The sequence below is a fragment of the Melospiza melodia genome, chromosome 18, assembly GCF_035770615.1.
Source record: "Melospiza melodia melodia isolate bMelMel2 chromosome 18, bMelMel2.pri, whole genome shotgun sequence".
NCBI lineage: Eukaryota > Metazoa > Chordata > Aves > Passeriformes > Passerellidae > Melospiza > Melospiza melodia.
Window position 1 is genome coordinate 15825291 of NC_086211.1, and position 14055 is coordinate 15839345.

Below are 14055 nucleotides of genomic sequence, written 5' to 3' on the forward strand. Positions count from 1 at the left end.
TTGGACACAGGGCAGGTGTGCCCTGGGCCAGCAGCTCTCCCTGCACAGGGCTGGCATGGGCTGGGATGTGCAGCAGCTCCAGAGCCTGTGGATGTGCCTTTCCCAGGTGCCTGGGGCTGGCAGTGCCGCCCACCTGCGGGGAAGGGGCTTTGTCAGCACAGACAGGTCCTGCAGTTGAATCCATTTGCTCCCACACGTTTCTGTTTCTGTCTCCAGAACCTCTCTGATGTGGGCTGATTTCCATGTCAGCCCTGCTCAGGGAAGCTGTTCTGGTGCTTGGGAGGCCACAGGGGCTCCAGGGTTTCTCTGAAGGAGCGTGTGGCCTTTGATTCAGATGCTTTGCTTCTCCCCACTGACTGTCCCTGGCTGTTTCTCGGTGCTGGCTGTCACCTGTTGGAGCTTGGGGAGGAATGCACAGCCTGGGGAGGTGATTTGGCTGCACAGGGAGCAGGGCCTGGCTCTCTCAGCCTGCCAGGCTGCAGCTCCAGTTTGGCTGACACGGGCCTGTGCTGGTCCTGGCCTGCTGAGCAATACAACCGTGCTGCTCTGCTGCCCCTGCACTGCCACCCCCAGGGCTGGTGCCTGCCCTGGGAGCCCCCTCCTTTCAGCACTGAGCACTCCTGGCTGTGCCCCGGGGTGCCCAGGGCTGCAGGGCCATTAACACCTCTCCTCTCCCCTCCCCAGGTCGGAGAGCAGCCTCGCTAGGTTTGCCCACCGCTTGTCGGTGAAGCAGAAGCAGGAGAAGAGAAGGAAAGCTGAGTATGGCTCGGCCGAGCTGTCTGCCTTCCGGCCCAGGTCTCTGAGCATTGAATGGTAAGAGCTGCAGAACAGGGCTGGGACAAAGCTTCTGCCTCTCCAGTCACCTCCTGTCCCCTTTTCCCGCTGCTGCCATGGTCACAGCGGTGTCCCATGGGACAATGACCCCCCAAACCCCTGCACCTGCTGCAGAGGCCTCCAAGGTGTCAAACGAGGGCCAACCCCCAGCTGAGGGTCTGTCAGAGCTCATGTGGGTAAAGGGAGTGTCTGCACAGGAGTACAGAGCCTCTGCAACACCCACCACTGCCCCCTTCCCTTCCCTTCCCTTCCCTTCCCTTCCCTTCCCTTCCCTTCCCTTCCCTTCCCTTCCCTTCCCTTCCCTTCCCTTCCCTTCCCTTCCCTTCCCTTCCCTTCCCTTCCCTTCCCTTCCCTTCCCTTCCCTTCCCTTCCCTTCCCTTCCCTTCCCTTCCCTTCCCTTCCCTTCCCTTCCCTTCCCTTCCCTTCCCTTCCCTTCCCTTCCCTTCCCTTCCCTTCCCTTCCCTTCCCTTCCCTTCCCTTCCCTTCCCTTCCCTTCCCTTCCCTTCCCTTCCCTTCCCTTCCCTTCCCTTCCCTTCCCTTCCCTTCCCTTCCCTTCCCTTCCCTTCCCTTCCCTTCCCTTCCTTAGAGGTGACCTGCTAAGGATATTTAAAAGACCTGGAAATTGCATTGCTTTCTGCTTCCTTAGATGGATAAAGGAGGGTAAAACTTAAAAAAAAAGAAAAAAGTGCTTGGAAATTGCAAGAATGTTGAATTTGGTTTTCAATTTCCCTGCTTTTTTTGGAGATCTTTCTGGCATTTATTGTGTGTTCTAGCACTTCAGTGTGAGGCTGTGGAACCCTCCTCAAAGGCTTCCTTTATCTGAGGTTCCTTGAGCATCAAAGCTCACCAGATATTAATGAACCAAAGAATTCAGGATATTTGAGGACAGACTGCTTTCCTCTCCACTTACACAACTTTCTTCCCTTTGCTAAGAGGATGCCATGAGGAAACCTGGTCTGCAATTACTCTCAATCTCCCAAAGAGACAAATATGTGAATTTGTAATGTAGCAAATAGGGAAACAACAGAGAGCTCATTAAAAACCATCAGAGTTTGTCTTTATTCATAACAAAGGAGCATGAGAAGCCAGCAAATCTCTTTCCTCTCTAAATGTGTCTTTGAAGCCCCCGGGTCCCAGTTTAGCCCTGTTGGGGGATATTTGTGGTACATTTCCCCCACTCCACAGCGTTTTCCTGGGGGAAACCATCTGTCTTGCATTTGGCACAGCACCTTGTGCAGCGAGGACTCGCGGCAGTGGCAGACGATGCTCTTTTGGAGGGATTCAGCCTGGGAAGGAGCTGTGCCTGAGGAGGGGCTGCCTTTGCCTTGGAGGTGCTGTGGGCCCTCCTGGGGCTGAGGGACACAGCCCTGATGTCCCCATCCTGCAGGACACAGGCACAGCCAGGCAGGACTCCCACCCTGTGCTGGGGTTTTCTCCATGGCTTGGAGATACCTTGGGCTGGATCAGACACCACCAGGGCAGCCAGGATGGGGTGGCTCAGGCTGCTGGAGCTCAGGGCTGGCAGGGCACAGAGGAGGAGTCACCCCAGAGGGGCACAGTGGTGAGGGGTGGCAGTGGGCTGAGGACCCTGCCTGCTGCCTGCTCCCATCCATCTCAGGGCCTCAGAGAGGCATTCAGAGACTGTCCCAGCCTTCTCTGCAGCTGTGACCTGGCCTTTTCCTTGGTGTGAAACAGCTTTTCTGTGTTCCCTGTACACCACCAGGGATCTCTGCTCATCACAGCAGGATCAGCACCCTCAGTTAGTCATTCAGACCATCCTGGGCTGCACGTGAGGCTGCTCTTCAGTGCCCTGGCTGGGAAACTTGGCTCATATCCTGGCAAATCTACAGATCTAACTTGTCTTTCAGAGCAAATACCTACCCCCATCAAATCTGTCTGTATTGACAGCCCAGGGTTCCCACTGCATCCTTTCACCTGCCTCTGCACCGAGGTGAGCACCCACCCTGTGTGTGATGGCTTCAGCTCATCCCACATGGGCAGCAGTGCCATGGAAGAGCAATGGACCACGTTTTCCCAAATCAGCAGCTTCTGAGAATCCTGCCCATCCTTACCTCAAGGCTTGAAGGCAAAGGACAGCTTCTCAACCTGCTGTTGCCTGTTGCCAAGGAGGAGGTAGAAAAGCATGACATCATCCGTGCTCTTTGCTTTGAAAAGCTGGGTCTGGGACAGGGATTAGAGTTTCCTGCTTGAAATTCCCACCAAGGCATTGTCAGTGCAACCCATCCCCACACGGGGCAAGCTGAGCCAGTTTTCCAGTGTTCCCCATTATTCAGATGCTCAGGTAGGGGTGGATGGAACTGAGGTAGAAGTGAAGGAGTCTAACACTGTGTTCCTGCCCCGAGCACAGCCAGGTAGGACAGGACACAGATCCTTCACCTCCCCTTGGCCCTTCTCCAGTGCCAGGAGCCCCAGGCCAGGAGGAGATGCAGTTCTTGCTGCCACAACAAGCAAGGGGCTGGATGTCCTTTGCTGCTGCCCAGCCCAGGGGTGCTCCCAAGGCAGTGTGTGTGTCCATCAGAGCCCATGTCCCTGGCTCAGGGGACACTGGTGGCACAAGGCAGCTCTATTGCCATGGCATGTGTCCCTGTGCTGCAACAGGCCCTGCTCCCAGCCCGGCCAGCAGCCGCGAAGCCCTGTTAGTTCCACTTATTAAAAACAAAATTGCTGGGGGAAGGGAGAGAAGGCAGAGAAAAAGTGAAGTATTGAGAAAACACTTCTTTCATTCATACGTTGTTTGCTGAAATAAATACTTCATTATTAGGCCTTTTTTAGGGTATTTTTTTTAAAGCCAGCGCCACAAAGTCCCCAGTGTTCGGGCCTGTGAATGTGCTGGATCACCTCAGCCCATGGCTCCCTGTGCTGGTGTCCTGCTGTCAGAGGTGCTGGAGAGGAGCTTTCCCAGTCTTTGGGAGAAACCTGGGGGCTGCACATGTCAGGTTTTGCCCAGGTTTGCTGATTCCCTTCTCCTCTTTGCTCCATGGTGTGTGCTGGCTCACCAAGGCAGCTTCTGCTCCAAATGAGGCAAAAGTAACTTAGGCAAGGAAGTATTTGGGATTTTGTTTATTACAGCTCTGCTTTCTGTGATCTCTGGTCCTAATCTAGCTCCCAAGTCTAAATAGCACAAGGCTACACTAAAGCACTCTTGACTTGAAGCTCACCACATTCTGCTGATGGGGTGAAGATGAAAGCTGGTGATTCCCATGGAGTCCTCACCATGTCCTACAGCAATGTCAAAACCCCAGCAATCCCTGTTCTCCCCACTTAGAGTGAGCAGAGGCCTCCTCCAGTGCCTGTTACCTGAGATGTGCCCCACATTTATCTTCCCTCTTCAGTGAGGTTCAGTCCAATGGAAGGGCTGTGATCCCTGGTTTGCCCTTGTGTGAGCAGAGCTCACAGAGGGAGCCTCTGTTCTCTCTTGCATCCTCTCAGCTCCATTGCTCATTGGGACTTTCAGCCCTGCAGGTTTGTCTTTCTGAAATCCTTTTGTCCCTTCCTTTTCCTTTTTAGCTCTAGCTCTGGTTTTCCTTCTGTTTGTTCCTGGGTTTGCTTTCCCCCCACGCTCCTTTTCCCATACTCACCACTTGTTCACGCTGATTTCCCTTTGTTTTCTTCTTCATTGCTTACTCACTGCTTTTCCTCTCCGTGCTCCTGGCATTCTCCCTGTCAGACAGCCTCCCTGTGATCCGTGGTTGGAATGGCCTATTCCCATGGTGCCAGGAGAAATGCAGCATTCCTGCCTCCTTCCCCCCGTGCCCTTATCTCGTGGTGCTCCTTGGCTGCCCACGCTGTGCTGGCAGCAGCGTCTCAGTTCCTGTGACAGGCTCAGCCCAGCCTGCAGCTCAGTTCCTGCCTGACCCTTGGCTCCTCGCTGGGATGCTCAGGGAGCTGCCAGCCCAACAGCCACCCTGCAGACCACACAGGCCTGGCTGGAAGGTGCCACCAGGCATGGGAACCTCGCTGGCACCATCTGGTTGGTGGAGGTGGCACATGACTCTGCTGCGCTCTGCCTTGTGTTTTGGGTTTGGTTGTAAAGAAGTTTTTTAGGGGAACTGTTTTCATGGAAGTTATTTAAAGTGTAATATTTCCCCTCTGAGTGGTCTCTGTTGGTGTGGAGGTTCTCCCTGGATGGCTGGGTATGGAATCCCTGCTGTGGAACTGCCTGCAGCATTGGTGCTGTCGCTGCTGTGGGCAAGCAGCCAGGTGATCTGTCCCCATCCACGGGATCCTTTCCTCCTGGCACCAAGTGCTGTGGTCCTGGTGGAGCTGCAGGGCTTGGAGGAAGTGCTGAGCTGCCAACTGATCCATGCCACTGTTGCAGGGGACTGCTGCTGTTGCACAGCTCCCTGAGAGCCTGCTGCTGTTCCCACAGCTGTCCACAGTCATCTGGGGCTGTCCCCAGGACTCTCTGTGTGACATTTGTCCCTTTGCCAAGGCAGCCAGCACAAAGTGAGTTGTCATCAGCTTTTTGGGAGGCAGAGTAGCAGCACCATGAAGATGGTGGGCTCAGAGCTCCTCCAGGTTTCACAGCCCTGCTCGAGCTGTCTCACTCCAGGAAAGTTTTGGAGCTCTTTCTCTTCCCAGACCAGGAAGCTCTTCACCTGAGTGAGGGAAAACCAGGGAAATGAGGCCCTGAGCCCTGCAGTGGAAGGGAAGGAATGAGAGAGCCTGGGAGCTGTGGGAGCAGGGAGATGCTTTGGGCAGGCTGAGCTGCGGGCACGGCGTTGGCAGCGCTTCCTGTGGGGAGCCAACCTTGGAGGGCATCACACCCCATGCCAGGGTGCCAGCCGGGGGTGAGGTGACACAGAGCCCTGGGGTGACACACAGCCCTGAGGTGACACACAGCCCTGAGGTGACACACAGCACAAGGTGACACAGAGCCCCGGGGTGACACACAGCCCTGAGTTGACACACAGCCAGAGGTGACACAGAGCCTGAGGTGACACAGAGCCCCGGGGTGACACACAGCCCTGAGGTGACACACAGCACAAGGTGACACACAGCACAAGGTGACACACAGCCTGAGGTGACACACAGCCCTGAGGGGACACACAGCCCTGGGGTGACACATAGCCCTGAGGGGACACACAGCCGGAGGTGACACAGAGCCCCGGGGTGACACACAGCACAAAGTGACACACAGACACACAGCCCGCACGTGACACACAGCCCTGAGGTGACACACAGCACAAGGTGACACACAGCCTGAGGTGACACACAGCCCTGAGGGGACACACAGCCCTGAGATGACACACAGCCGGGGGTGACACAGCCCGAGGTGACACACAGCCTGAGGTGACACACAGACACACAGCCTGAGGTGACACACAGCACAAGGTGACACACAGCCCGAGGTGACGCACAGCCCTGAGGTGACACACAGCACAAGGTGACACACAGCCCTGAGGTGACACACAGCACAAGGTGACACACAGACACACAGCCCGAGGTGACACACAGCCTGAGGTGACACACAGCCCTGAGGGGACACACAGCCCTGAGGTGACACAGCCTGAGGTGACACACAGCCCGAGGTGACACACAGCCCGAGGTGACACACAGCCTGAGGTGACACACAGCCTGAGGTGACACAGCCTGAGGGGACACACAGCCTGAGGTGACACACAGCCCGAGGTGACACACAGCACAAGGTGACACACAGCCCTGAGGGGACACACAGCCTGAGGTGACACACAGCCCGAGGTGACACACAGCCCTGAGGGGACACACAGCCCCAGCCCAGGTCCGGCTGGCTGTGCTGAAACGAAACGCGAGGCGCTTTGTCTCAACTGGGAGTGCTTTAAGGCCTCGCTCGGGAACAATGGCCAAGCTATGGGGTCATTTGTTCTGGTATTTCAGCAGCTCCTCATGATTTATGGGATGTTTTGTTCTGCTGCTTGTCTTAGCTTCCCCCTCTCCACCCTCCCCGTCTCCATCCCTTCTCCATTTCAGCTTCTCCTCCCCCCGCTCCCAATTCCCCTAATAGCTGTGGAGCCTCTGTGCCTTATGCAGTCATGGTGTCTGTGACTTATTGAATTAGCCGGGTGGGAGCTGCGCTGCCGCACCGTGCCGGCCTGTCCGGCCTGTCCGGGCTGTCCGGGCCCTGCCAGGCTGTCCGGGCTGTCCGGGCTCTGCCGGGCCCTGCCGGGTTCTGCCGGCCTGTCCGGCCTGTCCGGGCTGTCTGGGCCTGTCCGGGCTGTGCCGGGTTCTGCCGGGCTCTGCCGGCCTGTCCGGGCTGTCCGGGCTCTGCTGGGCTCTGCCGGGTTCTGCCGGGCCTGTCCGGGCCCTGCCGGATTCTGCCGGGCTCTGCCGGGCTGTCCGGGCTCTGCCGGGCTCTGCCGGGCTCTGCCGGGCTGTCCGGGTTCTGCCGGCCTGTCCGAACTCTGCCGGGCCCTGCCGGGCTCTGCCGGGCCCTGCCGGGGTGCCCGGGCTCCCGGGGGCCGGGCCTCTCACCGGGGCTCGGTGCAGCCGCAGCTTCCCCCGTGTGGCAGATGGACAGATGGACATTGCCATCAGCAGGACCCTGCAAAGTTGGTGTAGAGGCGATGGATGTGGCCAAGAGAAGCTGCAGCCCCAGCGAACAAGGAGGGCTCTGTCTGCAGAGACACCCGAGGTGCAGGGGCTCTGCTGGCTGTCCTGGTGTGCCATCCTCTCTGGCAGTGAGGTGTGTGAGGGGCTCTGCTGGCTGTCCTGCTGTGCCATCCTCGCCTCCCCTCTGTGGCACTGAAGTGTGTGAGGGGCTCTGCTGGCTGTCCTGCTGTGCCATCCTCACCTCCCCTCTCTGGCACTGAGGTGATGCCAGCTGGGGAGCCCCAGGGTTCCTGGTGCTGAGCTGCACATGGGACAGTGAGGTTCAAGAGCTTGGTTGTGTCCCTGGCAGCCTGAGAATGGCATGGCCGGTGCCTCGGGATGCACTGGGGAGCAGGGGATCACATCCCCTCCCCAGGGACAATGATTGAACAGTGACTGTGAGGGACATGCTGATGGGGTGGGGAGGAGCGAGCCCTCCAAACATCCCTGAAAGTCAGATTACCCTCAGGAGAGCATTGCAAAGAAACAATTTACTTGAGGAAGATCACTTTTTATCCTCATTTTCTGAGTTGCCTGCAGGCAGGCAGAGGCTGGAGGGCAGCTGGTGGTCCCGTGGGACTGGCATGGAGCTGCAGCCACTCCTTAGCCCCGAGGTAGCTTTGGCAGAGGAGCCAGGTCCCTGCAGCCCCGCTCTTGCTGCCTTATGCTGCCAGCAGGGAGCTGGGAGCATCTTGACCTACGGTGCAGGTGGGAAAGGAGAGATCTTGTGCCTCCCCTCCTGGTGCCACAAGCCTCTGGGAGCCCAGTTTTCCTCCTGTTCTCAGGAGAGGCAGCTCAGCTTGTGATTAGGATGAGGCTGGAGAGGTTGGGAGCAGAGCAGGGCCTGGAGCCTCTCTGTGCTGCCGCAGGCTCCAGCAGGTCCAGCACGCTCTCCTCCATTTGTTTCTCGTGTCGCTGCTGTGGGAGAAATTGAGTCCTCTGGGGAAGCAACAGAAGGAAAATGTTCAGGGAAGACTGATGTCCAGGTTCTCCCTGTCTGGGACCAGAGCCCTCAGCCAGATCCCTTCCTCTCTGAGAGCACAGGCAACAAATAACATTTAAAAGACAAATATAAACTATTGTGCTGATTTGGTGTTCTGGCCGCTTCCCTCTGCTGGTAGCTGATACCTCCAATAAGATTATTTCTCAGGCCATTACCCTCAGCACATTTTAATTTCTCTCAAACAGCCCAATGGCCTGATTTGTTTTCTTTTATTGTCATCATCCCTCTGCAATTTCCCATGGCCAGGATCTGCAAAGCAGGATGGGTGCCTTGGTCCTTGCTGAAGAGTGGAGGATGCTCTTCATCCTGCAGGATCTCCACTGGTTCTTCTTCATGAACGTGCCTCTGCCTGGAAGCTGCCAGTGGATTTCCACAGCAGGCAACCCAAGCCCCATGGATATACTGGGGAAATTGCAGAGATGCCACAATCCTTGGTATGAAAGGGAAACCTCATGGGTATCTAAATCTCAGTGCTAGTCAAACCTTTCCACACCACCTGGTATTCCCATGGAATCCCAGCATGGTTTGGGTTGGAAGAGACCTTAAAGCTCATCCCATCCCACCCCTGCCATGGCAGGGACACCTCCCACTGTCCCAGGCTGCTCCCAGCCCTGCCCAGCCTGGCCTTGGGCACTGCCAGGGATGCACGGGCAGCCCCAGCTGCTCTGGGCACCCTGTGCCAGGGCCTGCCCACCCTCACAGGGAACAATTCCTTCCCAATATCTAGCATAAACCTTCTGGTGTGAAGTCATTCCCCCGTATTCATTACCAATGGTGCCAGTGCACTGGATTTGGAAGGTTGTTGCTCTCCCAGCCCCCTTATTCAGCACACAAAAGTATCTCAGTATGCTTCTTTTACTGGCAATATCCATAATAGTCCTGGTTTCCTGCTACTGGTCAGGTGTTTGGATCTCCAGCCATGAACCTCCTTCTCCATGAGCCACTTTGGACTTGGGGAAGGGCAGTGTGGAGGAGTTGCATGTCTTGAGCAACTCCAGCAAGGGCAGCAGCACACTCCAGTTCTGGAATGCCAGTCTCCCTCCATCCCTGGGAGCAGAAGGGATCACTGGTCCTGCTGCTGATGCTTCTGGAGACATTGGGTCAGGAAACACAGAAGCATGGACATAGCCAGATAGTCCTGACAGCTGGCACTTCCAAGGTGTTCCAGTACTTTTAATCCTTCCTTGTCCCTTGAGCAGTGGCAGTCTCTGTTGGGCAGGTTTCTCATGCTCTTAGAGAGTTTCCTCTGGCAGAGACAATTCTGCCTGCCAGGGCTCCAGACACCTCCTGTTTATCTTCCTGGAGAGTATCTCACAGTGCCAGGTTGATATTGGATCTACTGGCTTGGATGCTGGCAGGATGGGCAGTGCTCTGTGGGGAGGCCAAATGGGAGGGAGGAGTCAGCCCAGGACACTGGGACAAGGAGGACCATGTCCTTGGATGTGCTGGGACCTCTTTCCACCTGTGATGGAGTCTTATGGCACACTAGCTCTTGCCCATCCCTCATACCCACCCTTCCTGTGTGGGCTGGAACCTTTCTGGGGAAGTTGGCCTCCACATCTGCTGAGCCTTATGCCTGGTGGAGGTCAGAGAGGGAAATTATGTTCCCTTCCACTCCTGACTTCCACATTTCCTCCCTTTCTCCTGAAAATTAAACTATTCATCCATCCACCCCAGCAGTTTTCTCCCCAGGGACATTCCTCTCCCTGTCTCATTTTACCTTTGTTACCTTTATTTTTCTGGTAACAGGGAAGGTCAGACAGGGATGATCTTCTGCCACAAGGAGCTGCTGGGCAATGTGGAGGAGAATTTTCCCTGCAGGCAGTGCCAGATAGTGCAGATCTGATAGATTTCAGGCCAGGGAAAGGCAAGGATCATGCCTGGCTTTGTCCAAGGTGGAACTGGACACTTGGCAGCAGCTGCCAGTGTCACCCTGAGGACTTGCCTGTGGTCTTCACCGTGCCCACAGTGCAGAGCTTCCCCTGAGCCCCCTCCAGGTCTGTTCAGAGTCTGATTTCCATCCAAGAAGTGTCCCAGGGCTCATCAGGCAGTAACCAGGACACAAATCTCGTGCCAGTGGTCAGGGCAGGGTCCTTGCTAATGGTTTCATTCAGTCACAGAATCATGGAGTGGGCTTTGTTTGGCCTACCCCTGCCCTGGAGAGCTCTGAGCTCTCCTTTGCTTTCAAGCATAGAATCATTGAATGGTTTGGGTTGGAAAGGACCTTCATGATCACCTCACTCCAACACCCTGCCGTGGCAGGGACACCTCCCACTGTCCCAGGCTGCTCCAAGCCCCATCCAGCCTGGCCTTGGACACTGCCAGGGATCCAGGGGCAGCCACAGCTGCTCTGGGCACCCTGTGCCAGGGCCTCACCTCCATTGCAGGGAAGAAATACTTTCCAATACCCAATGTAAATTTGCCTTCCTTCAGCCTAAAGCCATTTCCCCTTGTCCTATCACTGCCTGCCCTTCCAAAATTGCTTCTGCAGCCTTCTGCAGGCTCCCTTTAGGCACTGGAAGGGGCTCTGAGGCCTCCCAGGAGTCTTCTCCAGGCTGAACACTCCCAGCTTTCTCAGTCTGTCTCCAGGGCAGAGGGGCTTCACCCCTTGGAGCATCTTCATGCCTCCTTGGAATCTCTCCAACAAATCTACATTTTTCTTGTGTTGCATTCTTGATTAGCACTAAAAAAAATGGATTTTATGAGTTTTGAAAAATGAACATATGACATTACATAGGGTTTGTTAAGCATGGCTGCAGAACAGCTGCTGAGGTGAGCAGAGCTGTGAGGAACATGAGGAACATCTCTTCTTGGTGTTGTCAGGATGGGCTCTGGCCTGCCACCCCACAAGGAGCCACTGTCACCTTGGGGGGACTCTGGCTTGTTAGGCTGTGTCTCCACACAAAACCTGCAGGTTTCCCTGACCCTGAGAGGGCAGGGCCTGCAGGATCACCTGGCACCATGGTCACTCACCTCCTCCTGGTCTTGCTTCTCCTCTCTATCCCCAGACTCCACGTTTAAGGTCAGAACCCAGAACTTTGCAGAACTTCTGAGCTTCACCCACTGCAGAGAGGACTGGGCTACCTGTGGTGCCTGTGGCTTCTCCTGGCCACTGAGCAGCTGAGGAAAAGAGCTGGCCCTCCTTGTCCCTCAGCTTCTCACTCTTTAAAAGGTGCATGGCAATGTTGTTCTCCTTTTTCAGGCACTTTGGTATTCCTGCCCATAGAGAGGGACTGGAACAAGGTGATCTTTCAGGTCCTTTCCAACCCAAACCATTCCAGGAACCTCTGATTCTATGGGAGCTGCTGGTGAAGGAGCTGCTGCTGTTCTAGGGCTCCTGGCATCTGGGTCTTGTGCTGGCCATGCCCCAGACCCATGGCTGACTTGTGGGCTTGCTCTGAGCTCCAGGCTGGCAGGTCAGGTTTTCCTGGTAGGTTTTGTGCATCAGCTTGTGCTGGCACTGTAGCTAAGAGCACCAAGGTGAAGGTTTCTGTACTGAAGTGGTGTCCAGAGAGGCTGAAACTTCTGCCCAGGGAGCACGTTCTAAAAAAATGTATCTTTTTTTCATCCCCAGTGTTCTGATTGCTGAGCACTGTCACTGGGGAGGAGGAGGCAGTGGCTGTGGTCAGAGGCAGTGACAGGAGCAGAGGTAAATGGGGAGATCCAGGCAGGTATAATCTTAACCCAAATTCTTTTGGGTTTACAGATGTCACTGTGCTCCAGGCCCTGGAGTTGTAGGGTGCTCGCTGCTCCTGTGTGCTGCAGTCTGCAAGCCTGGCCTGTGGCAGAGGATACAAATGCTGAAGGAGTGAGTGATCCATCAGAGGCTGCTGGGGGATCAGTCCCTGCTGTCCATGCCCTGACCAGCCCCAAGGGCAGAGGCACCTCCTGAGGCTGGGCTGGGGTTTGGTCCCTCTGGGTCTCCTTGGGACGAGTTGGGTGAAGGGTTTGCTGTCAGGTTCTGCCATGTGCTTGTTCCTGCCTGTGCCACATCCTCCTGCTCCATCCTCCCTGCCCGAGCCGGGCTCCAGAGCCAAGTCCTGCTGTGCCCACAGGGGACCTGGGCAGGGTTTCCTGTGCCCTGAAATCCTGCAGAGCACCGGGCCAAACCCTGGGCAGCAAGAGGCTGCTTCTGGACACAGGTAAGCTGCTGTGGTATTTAGTCAGTGCCCCTGCTCTCCCTGTCTGTGCCTGGGGCACTGCTGCTGTCCAGCTGGGGCCTGAGGAGCCTCAGCAGTGAGCACACTCCTGGAGCTGCAGGAGGGGGAACTCCCGGTAGAACCCTGCCTGATTCCTGTGCAAGTGGAAGGAGGATCCTGCCAAGCGATCCCATCCTCCCAGCACAGTCCTGGCCCTGCTCTGCCCCGGTCATGAGCTCTGGAAGGCTCTGGAAGGCTGTGGCAGGCAGGAAAGTTTTGCTTGTGGAGCACAGCTCAGCTCGGGTGAACTCCACATGAACTCCAAGTCTCTTTGGCCGTTTTCTGTCCTGATGATGCAGGGAGGTCAGGATCAGGATGCTGCACTGCACAGGGACCCAAGGCTGCCTTCCTTGTCATCACCTCATCCTTCTGAAGCACAGGGGCAGCTTCAGTCTCTGCTCCCTGTGACCAGGGACAGGCCCGTGGAGCAGCAGCAGCTGTGCCAGGGCAGGGGCAGGCTGAATCTCTCAAAAAGGCTCCTCCCCCACAGGGTGCTGGCACTGCCCAGGCTGCCCAGGAAATGGGCATGGCCCCAAGGCTGCCAGAGCTCCAGGAGTGTTGGACAATGCCTGCACAGGGTGGGATTGTTGGGGGGTCTGTGCAGGGCCAGGGATTGGACTTGTGACCTTTGGGGGTCCCTTCCAGCTCTGGCTGCTCCAGGATTCTGTAGTTCTTGGTGCCCAGGCAGGACCAGCAGCAGACATGGAGCTATTCCCGTGTTACACTGAGACTGTGCTGCTGTCACCTTTGCTCTCCCTGGTCCCAGGGGACAGTGGGCACCCCATCACAGCACCAGGGCTTTAGTGGCCTGCTCAGGGTCACCCAGATGGTCTGTGAGAGAGTTAAATCCCCCTCCTCGTGATGCTCCCACACTTTACCTGGAGATTACTCTTGCTCCCTCCCATGTCGGTGTTCTGACCACAGAAAAATTGGGGCAGTGGAGCCAGGGAGGCCCTCAGGACTGAGGAGTTGTTGGATCAGTGAGGGGAAGGTGTGATTGCAGTGTGAGCCACCCATGTGAACAGGGGACAAGCTGTGGCATCCTAAGGCAGCACGTGGCAGGGCACAGTGGGGCTCTACAGATCTGTGAGCATCCTGCTCCTGGGAAAGCTCTTGCAGCACACGTGAAACGCAGGGTGAGGATCATGGCGGGGAGGGCTGGGTGTCTGAGGAGCATGGGTGTATCCCCACCCCTCACCTCTCTGCCCAGGGGATGAAGAAAGGGAGGAAGGAGGCAGCAGCACCCACCATGTGTTGGGGCCACCAGCTCTGGAGATGTTTCCCAGCCCCTTGGTGGAGGAGGGCCCAAGCTGGCCGTGTGTGGCTCCAAGGACCTGCTTGGTGTCACTGTGTGAGCAGGGATGTCCCAAGGGCTTTGGGAGATCTTGGAGGTGCCATCTCCTCTTGCCCCCTGCCATCCTTGCTCTTTGG

At 56.5% G+C, this 14055-nt stretch overlaps 1 protein-coding gene across 5 annotated transcripts in view; it reads left to right on the forward strand.

The window, feature by feature from the left end:
* LOC134426367 (ankyrin repeat and fibronectin type-III domain-containing protein 1-like) overlaps nt 1-14055 on the forward strand; it is a 253598-nt gene that overhangs the window by 209963 nt on the left and 29580 nt on the right. For 4 of the 5 annotated variants that reach the window (XM_063171332.1, XM_063171333.1, XM_063171334.1 and 1 more), the window contains one exon: nt 685-813. The exons of the other annotated variant lie outside the window; for it this stretch is intronic. In XM_063171332.1, coding sequence (XP_063027402.1) covers nt 685-813 — 129 coding nt within the window. The remainder of the gene's footprint in view (nt 1-684; nt 814-14055) is intronic. 5 annotated transcript variants of the gene reach the window in all.